We start from the raw sequence: 18,692 nt of genomic DNA on the forward strand, positions 1-18,692 counted from the left end.
TTTTTTTGTTTATTTGGTGTTGTTGTTTTTGGAAAATGATTGCCTGACTCTCATTTTATGATGATAGCCTATCAACATTTTTAGAGATTGTCAGTTCAATGTTTCTTGAATTTACCTCGCTGGGATTTGACCCCAGGGTTCTCACACGAGTCTGTGGTTCATCCCGCAGAGCAATCCACTCCCTTAAAATTAAAAACTGTGAAGTTGAACAAGTCCTTCATATGAACAAACTGAATGAGTTTACAAAGACGTTTCAGGAAACATTAACCAGGTAACGACTTGAGGTGCTCAAAAACTAGATAAAAGGCAAAAAATGAAGCAGTAGCCTCTCCAGACCACCACCTACAGGCAAAAACCACAAAACATTTAAATCCACTTAGTGGCCAAAATAAAGGGCGTAGAAACATGGGACAAAATTGCACCTGTGTGTCTCTTTAGGTCCTACATTTCATACGCTCGGACGAAAAACACACCTTTTTAAAGCTCCAAAACTACAGAGCCCTTAATGTTGGTGGCTTGAAAATTTTGTATTTGACAGAAAAGACATTGATGATTAGGGGACTGGGAAAAACTCTATTGGGTCATTTTGTGAAAAACGTCTTCATTTTACAGCTCTTCAAAGACCAACCATCAAATCTGAGCTCAAGTTAATAGGAAGCCTTCTTTTAAAGAGCCAATAGGTGACTTTGTTTTACAAGACCCAATAGGAAGTCTTATTTTGCTAAGGCCAAGCTTTGTTTTACACAAGCCAATAGGAAGCCTCGTTTTGTTTCTTCTTCTTCAAGTTTCCTCAGAGATACTCAGAGTTTTCCCAGGGTAAGTAAACCCAGGGGAAAGGTGGATCAGAATTAGAGTTTGCTGAACCCTTGAGGTTTAACACATCTGAAATTTATATCGGAAACAACAGTCATACTATCCACTTAGGTTTTGTGTTGTTGTTTCGTAAAATGGTGGTCCAACTCAGATTTTCCTTAATCTCACAGGGGTTATAGTTTTATAAGAACCTATTATGAAAATAGGTAAAATAGCACAGCTTTCTTTTTGTTTTGTTTTGTTTTTTTAATGGGGCTCCCAACTCAGAATTGCCCCAAATTGGGGCAATCATTAAATGAAGTGAAAGAATGCAGTCTCAAAATGTCAAATGCCAAAACTGTCACAAAATTAGTAGTCAACGAAAAAGGGGTACAAAATACTTCATTCTTTAATAAAAAATACATTTATAAACTTGGCAGCATGAACTTCTCTTAACATTTTCCATTGACCCAGGAAGGTAAGAACATCAATAAGTGAACATACAGTAGGTTTTTAAAATAAGACATTAGGGTCTGGGGGTGACATTAAAAAAATAGAAATTGTGAGGAAAACAGCAAAAACAACGTGGACTTATTTTATTATCATTATTATTATTATTATTATTATTATTGTTATTATTATTATTACTATTATTATTAGCTTCATTTTGATTACCTCCTTCTGACACTGGGACGACAGTTACATCAGGTCAACAAGAACAACCAGAAGGTTTGCTTGAGTCCGTCAGTACAACTACAGCAGCTTTGCAAGACACACAGGACGTGCACAGACTTATTGGGAGCTCCGATGGGCACAAGTCAGCTTCAGACTGACCCAGTGCATAAGGACGACTTTTACTGTACTCACGACAGGAACAGTTTGATTCAGCCAGGAGGTTATAGGTTCTATAGCAGCCTTATTGGACGTGGGGGAAACCTTCTACTAACTGACATATACAAAAAATCAGCCTCTTTATCCTTCAGAACTGAGTACATTGTTTTTTTTGTGCGTGAAAGGGCTGCTCTTTATTTTGCTCCTCGCAAATAAGGTAGAAAATAAAGAAATTAAAAATTAAAATTGGGCAGCACAGAAAGAGTTGGATCATGCTTGAAAAGCCTCTCTGTCAACTTAGTATTGAAAACAACTCTACACTCCAAATTGAGGTTGACCCTGGTTTTGTTTGGTGTTTTTATCCCTGCAAACTAAAGTTTCATTTTGCACATTTTTCCTTAAATCTTAAGCAAAAACTCAGCAGCACGATCAAGAATGTTAAAAATTGGGTATTTGCATCTGCATTCTTTTATGTAGTAGTTTTTTTCCCCAATTGACATTCTGAACAGAAGATGTGGGAGTCATAAACTTGCACATCTGTCTTAAAGAGTCAAGTTTAATGCTTGCTGCGAGTCATCAATAATGAGGAGTTACAGTGTTTAGTCTGTTAAGGACGGGAATCCAATAAATTTTATCTGGAAAACAGAATTTAAAGACAATGAAACAGATTTTACGTGTCCAGGTCTCTGTGCCTCTTAACAGTCTGTCAAATCACGACCTTTGAAACTGAAAAAAATATATATAAATAAACATTGGAATTCAGCAAATCAAGTCTTGCAAAACCAAACAATCAAATAAACACTTGAGTTTGAGTTTTGTGTTTTCGATCATGTGACCTGGAAGTCCTGCCTCTGCTCTGTCCGTTCAATGGACAAACACATTAAGGTGCATCTCGTGCTGATGGTTGTTTAAAGTCACTTTCACCTGGAGTGTTGATGCATTTTACCAAAAGCGAAGCAGGAAAAGAACGGTCAATGGATTCACAGTAAACTGAGAGAGAAATCAAAGAAGAGTTTGACTTTTCCTCAGCTGTTCCTCGATTTCTTCGTAAACCCACAGTTTCACACCAGAGTCAAATAATAACTGGTGTGATCTGTCTTTGAACCTGTGGTTGGAAACACAGCAAAGTTCTGAGCCAGCTGAGTGAGAATGTCCTTGATTCAGGGGAAGATGTGGAGATGGGAGGCGAGAGCGGAGCGTCCAGAGCCAATCCAGGTCCTTCGAGGCTGAAGTTCCAGTCAGAGCTCAGCAGCTCAAGGCTTCTGTCATTGTCTGCAAACAGAGAGAAGCTTTAGATTAGACTTCATAAGGAAAAAAAAAAATCATGTTGGCAGAGCAAATCCTCTTAAATTAACAGTGAAAAAGTTAACACTGTCTTGTATAACAGAGGGCCGCCACTTCTCAAATGAAAATCTACAGAAAAAGATCAACAAAACAGAGAAAAGAAAACTTCCAAAGACGAGCAGCCGAACCGGAAGGTCCGCCTCATTAACGGAGCGCCGATTAATCTGCCGCTAACCTGCCGCAACCAGGGGAAAACCTCCAGCAGGTTCCGCCTCAGCGGGGAGCAACGGCTTAACGGCTCGCGTCCCCAAGACAAACGTCACCGGCCTGACCCGGTGTCAGCGCCACGCTGACGGAGCTCATTTTGTGGAGACAAAGTCCCGGCAGTGGCTAAACTCAAAGCACGGCTCTGCACTGTCGCCAAGTGGTCAGAAAGGTTGCGGGCTCGACTCTCCAGAGGCGGTGCCTTTCAGCGTGGATTTTGCAGGTTCTGCCACGTTCTCCCACTCCTCTTTTCCTTTCCAGTTTCGCTTTTGGCAAAATGCATCAACCGTCCTGGTAGGAGTGACTTTAAACAACCATCAGCACAAGATGCACCTCAATGAGTTTGTCATAAAACATAAACCCCAAACACAGGTCAGTTTATTTTATTGTCTGGGTTTTGCAAGACTTGATTTCCAATTTCTTTTTCAGATATCAAAGATCTTGTTTTGTCTGCCTGTAGACTAAGACGAACAGAGACCTGGACACATAAAATGTGATTCATCCACAGACACAAACCTGAGGCTGAAGAAGGAACACTAACATAATGTCCTGTGAGTGTGAGCCATTGTCTGTCTCTCTGTGAGGCCGCGCGATGAATTGGCCACTTATCCAGGGTGTAACTCCGCCGTCGCTCTCAGACAACTCAGCTGCTGGATATTTTTGGGATGACACACCTAAACCAGCTGTGCAGCAACAGGAAGCTGATGAAGACCCTGGAACGCTCGCTAAAAACCATCAACATTCCCGCATCGCTCCCCCGCCAAAGGATGCTGATTGGTCCAGTGCTTCTCTGACCAGCAGGCAGCAGGTTTGGTGAGGAACTGTTTACGACCAAGGCGGATGAGAGTTGTTCAGCGCTTCTAAGCTGAAGAACAAAACTCTTGCTTACTGACGGACATCAAAACTGAACATGTGTCCTTCATTTGCTTGAGAGTCCTGATTCCAGCGGTTGAATCCTAGAGCGAACCGTACCTCTGCCTGGCCACGGATCCGTAGTTGTCCAACATCTGCGTGCTGGCCACCTCCAGGTTCCACTCGCACAGTTCCAGCAGCTTCAGGCACTCGGCTCTGCTGCTCAGCCCCAGACAGAACAGCTGCTCCACCTGCATGCAGCAAACGCAAGTTAGGCCGCGAACGCAACGCGCCCCCAAGCGGACATTGAATTCTTTGTTTTTATGCTCGAGTCTTTAAGTTTGCTGCCATTATTAAAGGAGCTGTGAAGCTTTCCCACGTGGCCGGCACAAGGGCAGCTGAAACATTCTGCACACACAAGGACTTTTTTTTAACATTTATTGCAGCGCTGACCCAGCTCTCCCACAAGGGTTGCACAAAAGTTGCTCAGGTGATGCGATGCGATGCGATGCGATGCGATACGGAACCGTTAGATAAAAACGACATTCGTCAACTTTAAATCACGACCCGTTTGCCGTTAACGCACGTATCAGAGGAAGTTATTACGGAAAAGGGCTGGGAGCCTGCGCTGCCTAGTGGCCCTCCGAGGACTCCTCCGCCTCCGCAGCAGCAGCTGAACGCTGTTTAGCCTCCACAACTCCGGATGGCCTTCAGCGGCAGGCGGCCACGCTGTAACATAAGCGTTGCGCTTCCCGCGGCCTTTACTTTGATGGACGGTGGCAATAAATTTGTGCGGAAGTTCACTTGCACCCGCTCAAGTTTACGGCTTCCTTCCAAGACAGCTGAGTCAATACCGCCAGGCAAGAGCGCACTGTACTTCACTTACGGAAACAACCACGTCCAAGTACCTCCTACAACAAGGAATTGATCTCAGTGGTGCTTTTGCAGCTGGATCAAACTAAAACTATAGAGCAAAGCTGCTCACAACTTTCTAGCAGAGTGTCACAGATGACGCAGCGGAGAAACCAACGACGTTTTGACCGTACACACATGACCCTGTGCTGCCATGTCCTCAAGTTTTCTTAAAGTCTCTCAGTCTTTTTACAGCCTTCATCTGGTTAAAAAAAAAAGAGTGACAGACGCAGCCTCTACACTGGAAACTAGATGCCAAATGAACCCATTCAGTGAATGTTGTTTACAACAAATTAAATTTGATATATTAAACAAACTATATTATGTTACAGTAAAAGCTGTAAAGGTGGCTGGATTCTGCTTTTACAAAACATTTTCCTGCAAGCTGCAATTTACAGTGAAGCTCTAAGAACCGCTAAACTAAACATGCTAAATTTGGCACGTTAGGGTGTAAATTTCTGCAGCAGATGGCAAAAACTAAAAAGCCACCTGCAACTCGACTGAAATAGTAAAACAGTAAAATGGAAATCACAATATCAAAGCTGAATATTGATTAAAATCCATCCCAGACAGTCTTGTGTGGCATGCGTGTGTGTGTGTGTGTGTGTGTGTGTGTGTGTGTGTGTGTGTTTGTGTGTGTGTGTGTGTGTGTGTGTGATCTCAAAATGCAGTGTGCTAATAACTCACTTTAAGGGAGTGCATGGCTTTCTGCACGTTCCAGTTATGGTTCTGCAGGGCTGCCTGGCACTCCTCTATTGTAACACCGTGAACAGCCTCCTGCACCTGCATCATGTGACAAAACATCAGCAGAGTTAACAAACCACACACATGCACAACCCACCCAGTTCTGCTTTTCTTTGACTCTTTCTAAACTCTGCAGAAAAACATAATGAAATGAAAAACAACATTTGATATTTATTATTAACTTGAGTGTCTTTACTTTAATCACAACCTGTCCAGGCTTTCAGTAGCTGCAGCCAATCCAAAGAAAGATGATTAAGTCATTTCTCCAAAGGCCACGAGTAAACTCATCACCATAAGTGTTTCTCCACTTTTCCACTAATTGCGTTTATCAGCCACTATTTGTTTTATGCACGCCATTAAACAAAGCACGTGTCCGCTGTAGTTCAGTTAACATGTGAACTATCCAACTGTGCTTCATGTGTGGCTAAAGATTTTTTCATGCAATGGAAAGGGAGAAAAAGAAGCCCAATCAATGGTGGGCCTTTGGTGTGGAGATCAGCTCAATCGGGTCCAATGAGAGGCGGAATCAATTGGCCAACATTAAACAATTCGCGCTCTGCTCTCTGGGCTTTGCAATTCAATACAGAGGAAATTTTGATATGGAAAAGACGACACTGTCGTATGACTGAAATTAGCCCAAAGGAAGAAGGGGAAAAAAGATAAAATCCAGGTTTAGGCTGCCGGTTACTATAGACAGCAGAAATCTGTCACTGCAACGGAGAAATGTTTGTTCACCACTAAATCACCACCACCAAACAAAAATTACCCTCTGTTGCCCCCTTGTGGTCAATGTCTGCACAAGCTTAACAAAACTCACAATGAAGCGAGCGTTGCCTTTACGTTTCTGCTGACGGCATCCTGTTACAGTTGTACTGCTGGGTTATAAAGAGCTGATGTTTTATCTGCAGGCTGCATGGCGACAACGCTTGGTAATAGGAAAACACTCTAGTTTAAGGTCTTCACTTTTAATGTCCTTTCCTGAAAAAGCATTTAATAATAATTGGCATCCCGGGGACTTTTTATACCTAAAGGTGTGAATTACTCAAGTCTTTCAGTGGAGACACACTCAGTTCAGCCTCGATTAAAAAACATAGTTTATGCAGCCTTCCGCCACATACCATCAATTGGGAATTAAGCGGCGCAGTGGGGCCTACCAGTCTGACTCTGTCGGCCGAGTTCCCTCCTGCGTCCGCCGGGCCCGTCGGCCCATCTGAGGAGACGCGAGGGAGGCTGACTGACGTCTTCATCGCCGGCCGCAGCCCACCCAGGCCACTGTTGTTGTTGGAGGAGAAGTTGGCCTTCAGCTCGCCCAGCCCCTGAGCTTGACCCGGGCAAGCCTGTCCGCCCACCAGCATGGGTCTGACAGTGGCCGTGTTGGCCGGCCGAGCCAGCCTCTCCTCGGGGCCGCTGCCTGGCGGCAACAGGCTCTCCGCCTCTCGGAAGAAGCGGTCGTAGCGGTCGAGGTAGGGCGGCCTCTCTGGCAGCAGGTAGTAGTGCGTGTTGCTGACTTTGCGTCCGTCACGGACAATGGGGAGGATGCAGGGCCCCCTGCTGGCGCCGTCCCTCCCCTGCGCCTGGATGACTTTAGGTGCCGCGTATTTGGGGTCGGAGCCGAAGCTGTGCGTGGTGGGCATGTGCTTGGCCGGTGAGGTGGAGAGGTAGGAGCTGTAGGGGGCGCCAGAGACAAGGGCGGGGGTGTGCGTGGCGGTCGGGCTGACTGAGTAGGCCCTCTGATGGGGGGAGCCCACCGCCAGGCCCATGGGGCTGGGGGTCCGGGAGCCCGGCTGAGAGAAAGGGTCCCTGGGGGGCACCTGAGGTGGGCGGTCCTTGCCCGAGTCTGGAACAACATCCCTGCTGGGCTCCGCCGACGTCAAGGACAGGTCGCGCGACCAGCGGGCGGACGAGTAGTCGCCCCTCTTGACGGGGCGAGGAGGGATGGGGACCCGCGGCGGGATCTGGGGTCTGTCCTCGCCGCCGTCCTGCTGTCCATCCTGAGCGTGCGCACCCGAGGCGGAGTGGGCGGCGCCCACGGCCGGCACATTGAGCCTCCTCATGCACTCCTGCTGCAGCTCCTGGAAGATCTCGGCCGACTGGGAGAAGGAGGCGGACAGCCCCTGGCTCTGCCTGCTGGGCAGGAACAGGTTGTCCTCCAGGGAGGCTCTGTCCGAGGTCCTGCAGGCCAGAACCTCAGCCTCCAGCTGCGGCCCCAAGGGGGAGGCGGCCTCGTCCTGGACGAAGTCTTGACTCTGACACTCTTCCTCTTCCTGTTGCTGCTGCTGCTGCTGCTGCTGCTCGGGGCCGTTGATGGAGCTCACCTGAGCAGAGGCACGAACAACAGGCGCAGATTAGCAGCAGCTTCAGAAAGAAAACATGAAGATGATGATGATGATGATGATCTCCAGCTTCTTCTTCCAACCTCCAGCAGATCTTAATCGCTCTTAAAATTTTAGTGAGTTCCATAACCAGCTTAGTCAAGTCTATTACTTGACTATTCCATTACTTAGTCTATTACTTAGTCAAGTCTTCCATTTCAATAAATGTGAGCGAGATCCAGGAGCGATGAGTTCACTGCTCCTGCAGATGACTGCTGATGCTGCAGCTGGAGCAGTTTTTATCAGAAGTGGACAGAATTTTCACGTTAAAAGAGGGACAAAATTGCCCCTGAAGGCATCTCTGGGCGGAAAAAAAACACACTTTCGTTTTGGACTTCGGCAAGAGTTTAGTTTCGCCGTAATGCATCATAACTAGCCCACAGACCAGCAATGTAACTGGTCTTACTGGTCCACTTGAACTGGACTGATGAAAGAAGATCCAACCACTTTAAGTGTTGATGTTGTCGTAATGCAGAATGACTTGTATCACCTCCTACCGTACCTCCATATCGTCCTCGTCCTGCGCCACGTCGTCATAGGCCGGTGGCGGCGGCAACGGCCGGGCGTCCCAGTCCACCACCGGCGTGGGGTGAAGGGGGCGGGGCAACGTCCTGCATGGGCTCTGAGGCGGCGTCCGGTCCAGGAGGTTCTCCGCTTCCAGGACCAGTTTGGCCACGACAGGAATCTGGCTGACCACTGGCGAGGGCGTGGCGGAAGAGAACTCCTCGCCGAAGTCGATGAGGGAGACCTCGCCGCCGGCACCGCAGCCCGGCCCCACGGTCCGACCAATCACCTGCTTGGAGGCGGAGACCCAGGCGGCTGGTTTCAGCTTTAATCCCTTGACCGAACCGGTTTTACGAAGCGAAAGTCTCTTGAGTCCAACTGACGTCAGATCCTCGTCGTCGTTGACCGGATCGTAACAAGGCTCTGGTGACACAGACACACAACACAACACAACAGTTTGTGAGCACCTCACACCAAGGGTGTAACGATGATGTGAGAGATGTATTGATGCATTCAAGATACACGTGTTGCCAACAAGTTCATGTTAAAATATTTATTACAAAAGAAAAAGCAGACAAGGACTTGGATAAAAGTTTTTTTAAAGCAGCAATTCTACTTTTAATATCACAATGTGTGCAACAGACACACACAGTGTCTGCCATTGTAACTCTACAACTAGGTCAGTACGGATGAGCAGAGTGCAAAGGATGATGGGTAATTGCAATCCCCGCATCCCCCTGCTCTTCTCTGCAGCCTTGATAAAAAGACTGCACAATCTGTCCTGAGGATGTGATGCTGGAAAGAGTCACATGCTCCCATCACTTCGCTGTGATGCTGTGACTTCTGTTGATGAAGAAATTTGCCATTACATCCCTGCAGCAAAGCACAAAGCTCGAGAATCCCCAAACTTCTAGTTAACTTATGCGGTGCGCAGCAAAAACACCACAGGAACCTGTTAGATGGAAGCAACTGGTCTCAGGACAGGGAGGCAAAGAAAAAGAGGAAAGTGATGCATCTTCAAGGGGAGGAAACAGGAAGTGAGTGAGTGAGTGAGTGAGTGAGTGAGTGAGTGAGTGAGGAGCTGCCAAGCAAAATCACAACTTACTGTTGATCAGCACCACCGGCTGTGGAGGCCGGGGAGGCGGCTCCTCTGGAAAATGAAGAGGAAAATCCCGGCGTTGCAAAAGAAGCAGCAGAAAGCAGCACAAATAGAAGCAAAAGATCAGGAGAAGGTGGAGAAACGAGTGTGAGGCAGCGATTGTAAGTTTGGCAAGAAAAAGGTCAAAGATGACTCCTCTTCTTTCAACTCAGTTTAAGAAGTATATGGCCTGTGTTCTGTCCTTTAGTTACTCTATGTTGTTAACTGAACACGTCTGATGCTGGTGGTTTGTTCACTGTGATCTTTGTAAGAAAAAAAAAGCATTTTAAAGAAAGTTGATTATTAAAACAAAACGGAAAATTGCGACGCTGCCATTAGTTTACAACCTCCGGCACGAGGCTTGCAGCGAGGATTGGCAGGGTAAATAAAAACAGCTACACGATTAGTTTAACAAAAAAGTGACATTAGAGCAGAGCTTGACGTCCATCTCCAGCACTGACTGAAGTGCTGCGGATGTGAGCGCCGGGTTTCTATCGTTTACGGATCAAACACTCACTTTTAGAGCGGCCAGGCAGCTGCGTGGGACGCGCACTGTCCAAGTCCACACCCACGACGTCAGGAGGGTCCATGGGGTTCCCCAGGTACAAGCTAGTGTTGGAGGAGGATTGAAAAGGGGACGCAACATTATGACACAGCGCAGCTGCCATCTGCTGGAAACCTCTGATCACTGCAGCACATGAGAACAGGGCGAGCCGGTCCTTACTCGTCGATCCTGTCGGGGAAGCCCCAGCAGCGGTGGGGGTTGGAGTCTCCGTGTCCCGTGTGGATGAAGCTGTTCTTGAGCGGCCGGCTGATGTCGTGAGCCGACAGACCCGCGACCGACGTCACCACGTTTCTGGGGAACTGTCCCAACTTCAGCGTGCGCTTGTTCTGACCTCTCCACCAGTAGTTCTCGGCCCTAAAGAGACAGAGAGCAACAGGAAAGGAGCTTGATGAGGTTGTTGGGTGGTCCGAGGGTGGCTTTTCAAGGTTAGAGCGACTGAGGTCTACTGAACAAATTTCCTAGGGAGAAGGAGGAGGATTTTAAGCACTTTGGATCAGCAGTCCAGAGCAACAGAGGTGAGGAAAAAGCATGTGCAAGCAGGTTGGAGTGGGTGGACAAAGGAGTGGCAACAAGAATGAAAGAAAAAGTGGCACAAAGAATGGCCAGAGCAGCAATGTTGTCAGGAGGAAAAGACAGGAGGCGGCAGAGGTCAAAAGGTTGAGCTTCTCGGTGGAAGTGACCTGGATGGACAGGATCAGGTGAAGCATACGTTGGATTTTGTGGAGATAAAACCAGAGACGTCAGACTGAGATGGTTTTTTCACGTGCGTAAAGCAGGAACAGGGAAGATGACTGGAGGATACGGAGGATGGAGAGAGCTGTTCGGCTGTAGCGACTCCTGATGTTGAGAAGATGGAGGAGGAGGACAGGCGAGCGAGCAAAGTCAACAACACACTCACCTCCCCTCGATGATGGTGATGACGTCATTGACCTGAATGTGGAGCTTGTCGGCCTCGTCAAAGTCCTGCAGAGCACACATGTCTGTGGGCATCGTCTGAGAGACGCAGAGAAAAAAGTAGTGATTAAAAAATATATATATATATAAATAAATAACTAGACTGTAATTCCCAGTAATTCTACCTGGTGGAACTAAGTGACTTTTATACACAGTGTAGAATACAATAGAGTAGAATACTAGAGAATGCCTTGAATGCCTTCATTTTTCCCACATGTGGGAAGAAAATTTCAGCTGAAGGTGTCCAATACCACCATCTCTTGCAATGCAAGTGTTTTTCCATGTTAAACTGGAGCGCAGAATGTTCAACCTCGCACCTCCAGCAGGAACTCGCGCAGGGCCACAAAGGTGGGCCTGTCGTCGGGCTTCTGAGCCCAGCACTGCAGCATGACGTTGTAGATGTCCTGCGGGCAGTCTTCAGGCTTGGGGAGACGCTCGCCTTCCTTGTCGATCTTGTGCAGGATCTGGGTCAAGACACAGACGGAGCGGTGGACGTCGCAGATTAGAATCAACGCCTTCACTTCATGGCAGGGCTATGTTTTTTGGTGTGTGTGTGTGTGTGTGTGTTCACCTGGCTCCCATTAAGGCCCAGCCAAGGCTCCTGTCCATGTGTGAACATCTCCCACAGAGTGACTCCAAACATCCAGGTGTCGGTAGCGTGGGAGAAGGTTCTCGTCTTCAGGCTCTCTGGGGCGCACCTGCAATGGTACAAACATCCAAACGGCTGAAGAGGAAACACTGCAAAATAATAAATGAATCCTTGGTGCATCAAGGAGTAAAGAATTGACTTGACAATGTGCCTGTGAAACCACCACGCGAGTTGGCTTCAAGAGGATTTTTTTCAGCATGGAGGATGGAATGCAGCCGTGACCATTCAGATTCCTCAGCTGCATACAATACAAATTCAGGTCCCACCCCCAACACTTGAAACCTCTCATGGACTTGTGTGAAGTGCACTCAAAAGCCCCCGGCTTCCTCCTTCCCACTGCTCCTTGTCCACCCACCATGCGAAGGGAACCTTGCGATGCTCCTGCATGACGTAGTGCTCGTGGTTGTTCGGCAGCGCCCTCATCAGGCCAAAGTCGCCGATCTTCACCCGGTGGGCTGACGCCAGCAGAATGTTCCTGCGGGAAGCGTTTCAAATATTCATCGGCTCGGCGTTCATTGTTAATGCGAACATATGTGCACAGCGTGTGACCGCTTTGTGCGGCATCAGAATTGACTCACAACACCGGGAGCTTCTACACTCTTATTATCTTGTAACACTTAAATACCCTAAAACAGATTTTTCTCACCACAATGAGTAAAAGTGCCAAAATTAAATAAATAAATGCCTTATTGAATAATTATTTTTTTTAGAATCACAGATAGAACTAAAAACACATGAATGTTGTTCAGTAAAAATAATCTATTCATTTTCTGCAAAAAAAAAGAAAAAAGTTTCATAATCAAAATACATGTATTTATCAAGATTAACTGTGTTTATAACATATTCTGTACTTACTGGCAATAGATCCACTAAACTGAATTGAAATCACGCCATGTCAACTACTGTTTAAAAGGCGCTGATGCAAAAAGAAGCTGTGCAGACTCTTAAAGTGAAGTCATAGTGAAGAGACGATTATTTTACTATAAAAAAATAATGATCCTATCGTTTGTTACTCAGTCATCCATACCACAGGTTTCACTGCGCCGATGACTCACTTTTACCGCTAATTAATGCCTCCCACTGCCTTCGAGTCGCGTCAGCAGTGAAACGAAAACGGCTACAGAAGGCAAGACCTCAGACCACCCGGCTCAGCTCGCAAGCACGAGTGACTCATTGCCGCTTTTGGGCCAAAGTCTCCCTGTACTGGCCTGTAAACGTCTGGGTGGAGGAGAGGGAGAGGTTCTACGCACGCACCAGCACCTCAACACTGGAAAGTAGCTGTTTTTCCAGGGGAAGCAGGAAACACAGGCGAGGTTCTTCATGCCTGCTGAAGCTGCGTCGCGCCTCACCTGGCTGCCAGGTCCCGGTGGATGAACCTCCTCTGCTCCAGGTAGGCCATGCCACAGGACATCTGCACGGCGTACTGGCACAGGGTGTGGATGAGCACGGGCCCCTGCGGACGAACGCAGCGCAGACGCTCCAGCAGGGAGCCCAGCGGGGCCAGCTCCGTCACCTTCACAGCGGAGGGCACAGGGGCGAGACACAGGGTGAGCAGAGAGAGGAAGAACTGATGACATCACCGGCTCCAAGCGGCTGGCGCACAAGTGGAGACACAGCGATGGCAAACCCCTGTATACATGTATTATATTCAATATAAAGCATAGAATCTTGCTGTTTTTGTGGATTTTTAAATAGCTCATTTTAAACGTGTCCCCGTCAATGACGTAAGGGACAAAACTTTATTCTATTTCTATTTTTCCAGCTTTTCCAGGAGATCAGCCCGTTGTGATGTCACACAGGGATGTTCAGTCAGGTCCACTGAGGTATCAGTGTTAGCAGGGAGTTAACACACAGTGGGTTTTTTTTGCAGGAGGCTGCAAACAGTGTGTTAATAAGGTGTTTTATTCCTGACATGTAGATTTATGACACAAGTGAAAAATAAAGACGTGAAAATGGCAACAGAGGTCCTTTAATCTGTTGTCAGTGTGTGTGTGTGTGCGTGTGTGTGTGTTAGTACCATTTTCATTGGGTGTGTGATCACCACACCGTAGAGGCGGATCAGGTTCTGGTGGTCCAGCGAGTGCATGACGTTGACCTCGCAGACGAAGTCCTCCAGAGCGTCCGGCTGACTCAGCACATCCGTCTTCAGACATTTGACTGCCACGTTCACCTGGAGAGGCACAAAAAATATATAAAATCCAAAAATTGCACTTACCAAACACAGATTCACTGATATGCAGCAGCTGCGCTGCAATGTCTCACATGTCTCTTCCTCTATATCGAGACTTAGGCTTTAATAAACCAAAACAAGGTTAAAGCACTTTAAAACGCCTTTGGTTGTGATTTAGTACTGAACAAAAAAAAGTTTTTTGATTGATTGAATAATTCATTGATAATGAAGATGAACGAATAGTTTATTTTTGTTCACAAAGTAAAATAATGAAATTTTGTGCAATCAGGTGAGAAAAACAGAAAAAAACCCATATATGCTCTCACAACAACAAAAAACAACTCTGTAAATGAAAAAAGGAGTAGGCTGAAGCCGAGACTTATTTTTGCCCGTACATATCCCATTGATTGATTGATCGATCGATCGATTGATCGATTGACTGACTGACTGATTACAGCCCTCCTCACCATCTTCCCGGCAGGCGTGGTCCACTCGCCCCTCTTCACCACGCCAAAAGAGCCGTCGCCCAGCTTCTCAAACAGCGTGAGGTCCTTCTCCGGGATGAGGCACGTCAGCGCCTGCTGCTGGACATCCAGCAGGGTCCCGGAGCCGGCGGGCTGCGTGCTCAGGAGCCCCTCCCCCAGCACTAGCGGCGGCGTGGGCGACAGCTTCCGAAAGGAGGTGGTGGGCTGACCCTGCTGTGGGAAGTCGGCCCCGTCGGGACGCTTCCCGCTGAACACCTGCAACAAACGCCAGCCGGGACATGAGACGAGCTGCGGCGGCAGAGCTGAACACCGGTGGCTTCAACAAACACAAACACACCGTTTTCCAAGATGCCAGAGGGCAAGACCTGGAAGAGGCCCGGAAGAATTCCACCGAGACCAAACTGAACCGTCCTCTTTCAAATGAAACTGTACAAATAAACTGCAATGACGAGATAATGAGCTACTCAAGTTTGTTTGTTATTGTGTTGATAAATCATTGAAAACTCATTAAAACAAATCAAATTTCACAGTTTCCCAAGAAAATGAGCGACGCAACGCGAGTGCACAGGCTCGTCATTATTGGAGGACGGAGAAACTTCCGGCCGCTGGTCATGACTCGGCAGCTAGGAGGCGCTCATCTGGAGCGCAATTAGATTAAGAGGCCGGAGAAGTTTTCTGTGTGTGTGTGTGTGTGTGTGTGTGTGTGTGTGTGTGTGTGTGTGTGTGTGTGTGTGTGCTTGCCCACAAGAGTTTTCCTATTTCCTTCCATTTAAAGCCTCACAATGTGAGCGCTGTGCACAGGCAGCTTGCTTAAAGCTGCACGGTTCTTGGCAAAAAGTGAGTCACAAAACGGGATTAAGATTTTTGTTTTGCCAACAAAAAAACTGACTGCATTTTTTTTAACCAAAAAAAAACAAACAAACAAAAACAAAAAACCACAAGAAACAAGAAAATGGCGTCATTGCGTCTTGGAGAAACGATGTGACTTAAAACAGGATCAACGGGAACTGAGGCCTCAGTCGGTTTTTGGCATCATGAATGAGGAGGATGTGCTGACGAATCCCCGGCGCGCCGCCTCATACTCGGATATAAACAGTTCTGCACCGCGTGAGGTTTCGCATTCACACTGCAGCAGACATGACATAATGCTGCCCAGCCCCTTTTAAAATACCACGTCTCTGCGTCGCCCCTGGTGGGGTTTTAAAAAAGGAGCCTCCACATTTGAAAAAGTCTGATTATGATAATACTGACCATGCACGCACACACACACACACACACACACACACACACACACACACACACACACACACACACACACACACACACACACACACACACACACGAGCAGGGCTGAGGAAACAGATTGTGGATGGTGACAGAGTGAGAAGGAGACAAGCGTAATTATAGACAAGTACCAAAACTTCCACGAAAGCCAACACACACACACACACACTGGACATTTGCCTGTGTGCTTAGGAAGGAAAAGTCTGGCTGAATGAAAACCATCTCTGTGAATGGAGCGAGCTCTGAATCTGTGTCACGACTCTTGTGACTGGACTTGCATCTGAGTGCGCGCTTGTTTGTGTGTGCGCGTGTGTGTGTGTGTGCGCATGTGTGTACCAGCGAGCGAGGAGAGTTCAGTGAGGCCACTGGCTTCCCTCTCACACACACGCAACACTTTGACATCATGGTAAAACCGTGTGACCAATCAAGAGCAGAGGTCACATGACCCCCGCGTCTATAAAGTTGGGGGTGGAGGGGAATTTATGGCTGAGGGGTTGATGGGTTCCCTTGTCTCGCCTGCACGTGAATCTGGGTCCCTGTCACGCTGTGTCTTAAACAATACCAAAGAATATGTGGAAGGTCCAACAAAGCAGCATTTTCAGACGGAAGCTAAAACCCAGCCTTTGTCGGCAGAAGGCTGTAAACAAAGAGTTAAATAAATTGTCATCTAGAGAGCTGAAAAAGTTTTTTAGGGGGGCTTTTAATCCAATATCCGATTTTTAGGTTTTGCGCAATTCTAGGGGTCACGGAAACGCAGCTAGTGAATCTATGCTTGCGTGTGTGTGTGTGTGTGTGTGTTTGTCACCTTGCTCATCCAGGACTTGCGTTTGCACATGGCCTTCCTCCTCTTCACCGCCTCCCACAGTCGCCGCTGACCTTCACGAGAGTGAGAAGAGGCAGAGGTCAGTGCATCTGCGCATCTGAACTTTACTTTAATATCACTTGATAAAGAGAGCTCCGCTGCAGCTCCTCACCAGGCCGGCCCATGCCGATCTTCTCCAGGTCTTCGTTCTTGACGTAGTCAAAGTGCGAGAGCCGCGTGACGTTCAGGTCGTCCCGGATGCGCAGGAAGTACTGCTGCAGCTGAACCTCCACCAGCAGCTCCAGCAGCCACTCCGTCCCCTCCTCGCACTGCATGCTGCTGCCCAGCTTCTGCAAGACAGCGGAACACGCGCACGTATGAGCGTCTCACAGGAACTCGGCAGAAGTCGGGTGTGGACAGAAACTGAAAGGCAAACAAAGTCTTTTTTTTTTTTTTCTCATTGGCTCGAAGGAGAAAAAAAGCAGCCAGTAAAGAGAGCCAAATTCCACAGTTTCTCAGTGGAAATTCTTTACAGCGCGACTAAAATACCTGCCAGAGAGGCTCAGACATTTACATCACTGGCAGCCATAAAAACACACACGCACACACGCACACTGCGGGCTCCAAGTTGATTGCCCAAAGTGGCATGGCCACATAAATAAGGACATGGGGGAGAAAGAGGCTGAATATAGCAGGTTCTGCATGTCAGGGGGCTAAAAACGAGGAACCGCTCGCTAAAAGGAGGAGACACGGACTCGACGGATCCTGTGACAACATGGCGCTAATGTATGACTTGGCATTTCTCCTCCTGTTAGAAGCAGCCAAAATGCTTTGTTAAAGGCCAGTATTGGTGTCATCCGGGACTGCAACATGATGTGACCGCGACTGCATAGATGTAACAATAACTGTCACTGGCACAAACCTCTGTTGTTCATTTAAAGCCATCAGCTTGAGAAACCCTCATTACGGCCATCAATTAAAATCACACAAATATACAAAGATGCAATCTACCATATATATCATATAGATAATATGTATCATCAAACAGTTAAGTTAAAAGTTATCACTGTCCACTGAAATGCCTTCATGCTGCATCAACTTTCCACAAGTTGCAGGTTTCTGGGTTATTTGTGGGCATTTCTCAATTTGACATTTGAAAAGAAAAGCTCTGGTTTTTATTTTGAAACAATCACAGGCTGCATAAAATCACACAACGGGCCAGATTTGGACTTTGAGTCTGACATGAGTGTGTTACTGGGTCCAACCAAGGCCAAGACGAACACGTCCGCTGGTGTTTTTCACAGCGAGTCGCTGCACAAATTCACCAAAGTGGCAAATACTTCTGATCGGAGTGGGGAGGGGAACCTCCAGGACGGCCCTGTGCGGCAATTAGACTTGAATGAAGAGCTTCCTGTGCAGGCTGAGCCGCGGTCGGGAGGGTCAGGGGGGTCGGGGGAGGGGAGTGGGGGGGAGCTGAGGGCTCCCAGCTTCCTCTCCGTCTTTATAACTTCTGAACGACGGAGGCCAGAGGTCACTTCCTATTGACTGGCGACCTCGCGAGTTAGGCAGCGTGTTTCACGTAGCCACGCACACCTGGTGCATGCAGCAGCGGCGCGCCCCCTGCAGGCTGAAACTGGCAGCAAACTCCCGTGGGTTTTCTTTTTTTTATTCCATATAAAGCAAATTTCCTGATGCAGATCTGAGTAAAGGCGATCAGCTGGGAGGGCTAAATCCCAGCAGCAGCAGCAGCAGCAGCAGCAGCAGCAGCAGCTCCGGTGTGTTTGCCAGATGTCGGCATCCCAACGCAAATTCGTTGCGCATAGCTGATAGAAGTGGGTCAGCAGTTATCTGTCTCCCTGCACGCAGCTTCTGGCTTTCTGAACGAGCGAATCGTCTCAGTCCATTTGGGCGGCCGACACTCGTCTTCTCTAGAAGTGTCATCAAATAAAACTACACAAATTCCATCAATGACTCCAAAAATAACATGTTCAACTAGAATTAGGACTACACTGAGAATGAATCGTTTATTTTTTTCTCATTACTACGACTGTAATGCTGGTCTGATCTGATACCCCTGATTAAAAAAAATT

At 47.5% G+C, this 18,692-nt stretch overlaps 1 protein-coding gene across 8 annotated transcripts in view; it reads right to left on the reverse strand.

Annotated features, from left to right (window-relative positions):
- Nucleotides 1-1,183: 1,183 nt before the first annotated feature.
- The window catches only part of tnk2b (tyrosine kinase, non-receptor, 2b), a 37,715-nt gene continuing 20,206 nt past the window's right edge, over nucleotides 1,184-18,692 (reverse strand). For 4 of the 8 annotated variants that reach the window (XR_012926210.1, XR_012926206.1, XR_012926207.1 and 1 more), the window contains 18 exons: nucleotides 16,775-16,952; nucleotides 16,606-16,676; nucleotides 14,499-14,771; nucleotides 13,879-14,031; nucleotides 13,211-13,374; nucleotides 12,217-12,336; nucleotides 11,784-11,910; nucleotides 11,530-11,676; nucleotides 11,157-11,251; nucleotides 10,418-10,612; nucleotides 10,211-10,302; nucleotides 9,661-9,705; nucleotides 8,554-8,978; nucleotides 6,834-7,994; nucleotides 5,623-5,718; nucleotides 4,144-4,274; nucleotides 3,688-4,036; nucleotides 1,184-2,895 (listed from right to left, as the gene is read on the reverse strand). Coding sequence is in view for 2 of the 8 variants with exons in the window: in XM_076020733.1 (XP_075876848.1) it covers nucleotides 2,889-2,895; nucleotides 4,144-4,274; nucleotides 5,623-5,718; nucleotides 6,834-7,994; nucleotides 8,554-8,978; nucleotides 9,661-9,705; nucleotides 10,211-10,302; nucleotides 10,418-10,612; nucleotides 11,157-11,251; nucleotides 11,530-11,676; nucleotides 11,784-11,910; nucleotides 12,217-12,336; nucleotides 13,211-13,374; nucleotides 13,879-14,031; nucleotides 14,499-14,771; nucleotides 16,606-16,676; nucleotides 16,775-16,952 (3,480 nt within the window). In the remaining 6 variants the exon portion in view is untranslated. The remainder of the gene's footprint in view (nucleotides 2,896-3,687; nucleotides 4,037-4,143; nucleotides 4,275-5,622; nucleotides 5,719-6,833; nucleotides 7,995-8,553; nucleotides 8,979-9,660; nucleotides 9,706-10,210; nucleotides 10,303-10,417; nucleotides 10,613-11,156; nucleotides 11,252-11,529; nucleotides 11,677-11,783; nucleotides 11,911-12,216; nucleotides 12,337-13,210; nucleotides 13,375-13,878; nucleotides 14,032-14,498; nucleotides 14,772-16,605; nucleotides 16,677-16,774; nucleotides 16,953-18,692) is intronic. The other 4 variants (XR_012926208.1, XR_012926209.1, XM_076020733.1 and 1 more) reach the window with 3 other exon arrangements.

This window comes from Nelusetta ayraudi, unplaced genomic scaffold, assembly GCF_046127955.1.
Source record: "Nelusetta ayraudi isolate G7.1 ecotype Tasmania unplaced genomic scaffold, CSIRO-AGI_Nayr_v1 ptg000011l, whole genome shotgun sequence".
Lineage (NCBI taxonomy): Eukaryota > Metazoa > Chordata > Actinopteri > Tetraodontiformes > Monacanthidae > Nelusetta > Nelusetta ayraudi.